General features: G+C 40.6%; 1 protein-coding gene across 6 annotated transcripts in view; it reads left to right on the forward strand.

Moving 5' to 3' along the window:
- The window catches only part of LOC116696038 (cyclin-dependent kinase-like 5), a 39,989-nt gene that overhangs the window by 508 nt on the left and 36,584 nt on the right, over window positions 1-2,897 (forward strand). For 5 of the 6 annotated variants that reach the window (XM_032526706.1, XM_032526712.1, XM_032526709.1 and 2 more), the window contains exon 2: window positions 2,521-2,735. In XM_032526706.1, coding sequence (XP_032382597.1) covers window positions 2,672-2,735 — 64 coding nt within the window. In that variant the 5' untranslated portion in view covers window positions 2,521-2,671. Of the gene's footprint in view, window positions 1-900; window positions 1,087-2,520; window positions 2,736-2,897 lie in introns of all 6 variants that reach the window. The other variant, XM_032526708.1, reaches the window with a different exon arrangement.

The raw sequence follows: 2,897 nt of genomic DNA on the forward strand, positions 1-2,897 counted from the left end.
CACACACACACACACACACACACACACACACTTGAACGTTACAGTACAGCCGAGCCAGAGTCCCTGTTAAAAACATTCATTTGACAGACACATTTTACCTTGCTGTGTGTGTGTTTGCTTGCTCCTGCTGTTAAGGATGCGAGAGATTTGTAATGAAAAGCAACAGGACAAGCTTATGACAGAGATTTGCATAAACAGGAATTATTAATAATGCAACAATGTTTCATAAATGTAAATGTTTGCTCTTGGTCGCTGTTCCAATTTTGTGTAATTCTGAAAAATGTGATGCCCAATTTCTCAAATGGCAGATGTTGCAAGCTGGATGTCTTGTTTTTTCTTTTGCAAAATTATTAACCACTATGCCTAATTTTAATAATAAACCTAAATGAGGTATAGATGAGAGTATGATAATAGTTATAATAGTGCATTGATCATATGATGAGGTTTAAGGGTCCTGTATTCTGAATTCTACAGACTCAGTCCATTACCACGCATGAGTCATTCTGTTTATGGAGACAATATATATACGACCCACAGCAATCCACAGCAATGCCCAGTGCATTCCTGATCATATTAGTCCTCTAGGTCTGGGCCGGGAGAGTAGTTCGCTAAAAACTGCTCTGGAAAACAATAGGCTGCATGCCACTGTGTGTAGGTTGTGAAATGAGGAGGAGAAAGAAGAATATAGACGACGAAGGCATTTTCTCTGGAGCCATCATGGTGTTTATAGTCTTGTATCATTAAGTTTACCTCTTGCTATCGGTTCACTTGTGTTGATGGTGTTCAGCTGAGTAAGATAAGGGAGTAATAGACCACACAGCGGCGTTTAGTCTTCTGGGAGAAAGAGTTTATTTTGGTGCTGGGGTTTTGCATACTGATGAACAGCTCCTGTGCCCACAGCACCGTAGGAGACTGGCAGTGTGAGTAGGCTAAGCAAGTCCGTGAGCTTTCCAGCAAGGGGAAGATGAATTGGAGAAAGTGGTATCTAGAGTCTTATCTGATTTAATAAGAGCGTGTGGATACCAGAGGAGATGCTTTGATCACATTAGGAGATTGTCTGGTACTGATTCACCCTCCAAAAAAAAGGTAGGAATACAGCGAGGAACTTTAGCATTAATTCTATGGTGTATTTTTTCCATTATTTTCACAATGTATAGCACATAATGTAAATATAAGGCATGGTATATGACACATTACTATTTACTTACCACTGATTTAACACAGAAAGGTCAGTTTACTCATCAGTCAGTGAAAGTAGCCCACTCAGCCTGTGAAAACGGTTGTATAATGGCTTCTGTGGCTCGAAAGGAAGCTTTCTGAAGATAACCCTGATGATATCATTGGGATTATCTCTGGGTTATCTTGAGTTTGGCTTGAGACTTCAAATATTTCACATAAAACCTGTGTCATATAGACCCGATAACAATGTTTGTTTTACGGGTGCCTGGATATATAGAGGTTTACTCCTCCACAGAGCGGGCCCAGGTTCGACTCGGACCTGCGGCCCTTTGCCGCATGTCTCCACTTTCATGTCTTCAGCTGTCCTATTAAAATAAAGGCCTAAAATACTCTTACATTAATCATAATTGTTTTACAATAACTTCCAGGTAGGAAACTCCTGCGTCCCGTACATACAGTTAAAGAGCCTTGATAAAATTAGGATCAACTGGAAATACTTTCATCTCATTCATCTAAAATGCATGTTTGATGCTTTCCTACGTCAACACTAATGTGAGGTTGGAGACCTACTTTACCTGTTGGGCAACAGACTAAAAAAAATGACATCACCCAAACTAGCTGTTTCTGTTCTTAACACAAAATTTGGTTTATCAAAGATGCTAGCAAAGCAACACAGGACAGAAAAAACCCACAGCAGAAACAAAAAACATGTCAGACCCCATGTGTTATATCTTTAAATGTTACAGTTTCAGCTGAAAATGACAACACAAATAAACAAGTTTGTCGATTTCACATATCTCTGCAACTCAAATCCACGTCCAGTTGTTGGAAGTGACCTTTGTGTAGGCACGACGTCACGCTGACTCGGTTTGACAGATGAGGGCGTTTAACAGGCGGGGAAGGTGTGATTAAAGATGCTTTCAAATTTCATTTTGGGATCCAGTGTTTTTGAAGCATGAACCATACCAGGGTCTTAAAGTCAGGATATTTCAGCCTCTTGCATGTCGCCAAGTAAATGGAAGTGCAATACTGAATCACTGGAGTGCACCTTTAACTCAAGGAGATTGGGCTGAGTTTCAGTTTTGTGTCATTGAAGTACAACGGGTCTCCTCCACAAAACAAGCTTGAAAAAGTCCCTTTCGGTAGATTTTTTGAGGAATGTTTTCCAAATGTGTAAACAATCACTTTGACATATTGTGAATTCATTTCACAACAAATTTCACATCTAGTTTTGGTAGTTAACTGATACACTTGTAAAGGTAGCTAAGGAATATGTGTAAATAAACAGTTTGTGCATATATACTATGTGTGTAATTTGGTACGTTTTTGTGCATGTAATAGCGAGCCACTGAAGAAGGCATGTGGCGGATATTATGGCTCACAGCCGGCATACGGCCCTCGGGAGCCAGCAGCTGGCCGCCTCGTGCCATCCTGTAGCCGGACCATCTCTGCCTGAGCTCCACGCACCTCGCGCAACATACCTTTTGACTTCATGAAGATCCCTGACACCGGTGATGTAATGAATAAATTTGAAGTCCTTGGGATTGTGGGTGAAGGTAAGAGTTCTCATTCTGATGCCACTGGAAAATGTAACAAGGTGAAATATAAAAGCATATTCTGTCAATTTTTATTCTGCAAAAGTGACTACTGGTAAAGTCCAGTCTTCAGCCATAGCCCTTCATTCCTCCATCCTCTCAAAGAATCTGTCTGGCTCTCAT

The sequence above is a fragment of the Etheostoma spectabile genome, chromosome 9, assembly GCF_008692095.1.
Source record: "Etheostoma spectabile isolate EspeVRDwgs_2016 chromosome 9, UIUC_Espe_1.0, whole genome shotgun sequence".
In the NCBI taxonomy this organism is placed as follows: domain Eukaryota; kingdom Metazoa; phylum Chordata; class Actinopteri; order Perciformes; family Percidae; genus Etheostoma; species Etheostoma spectabile.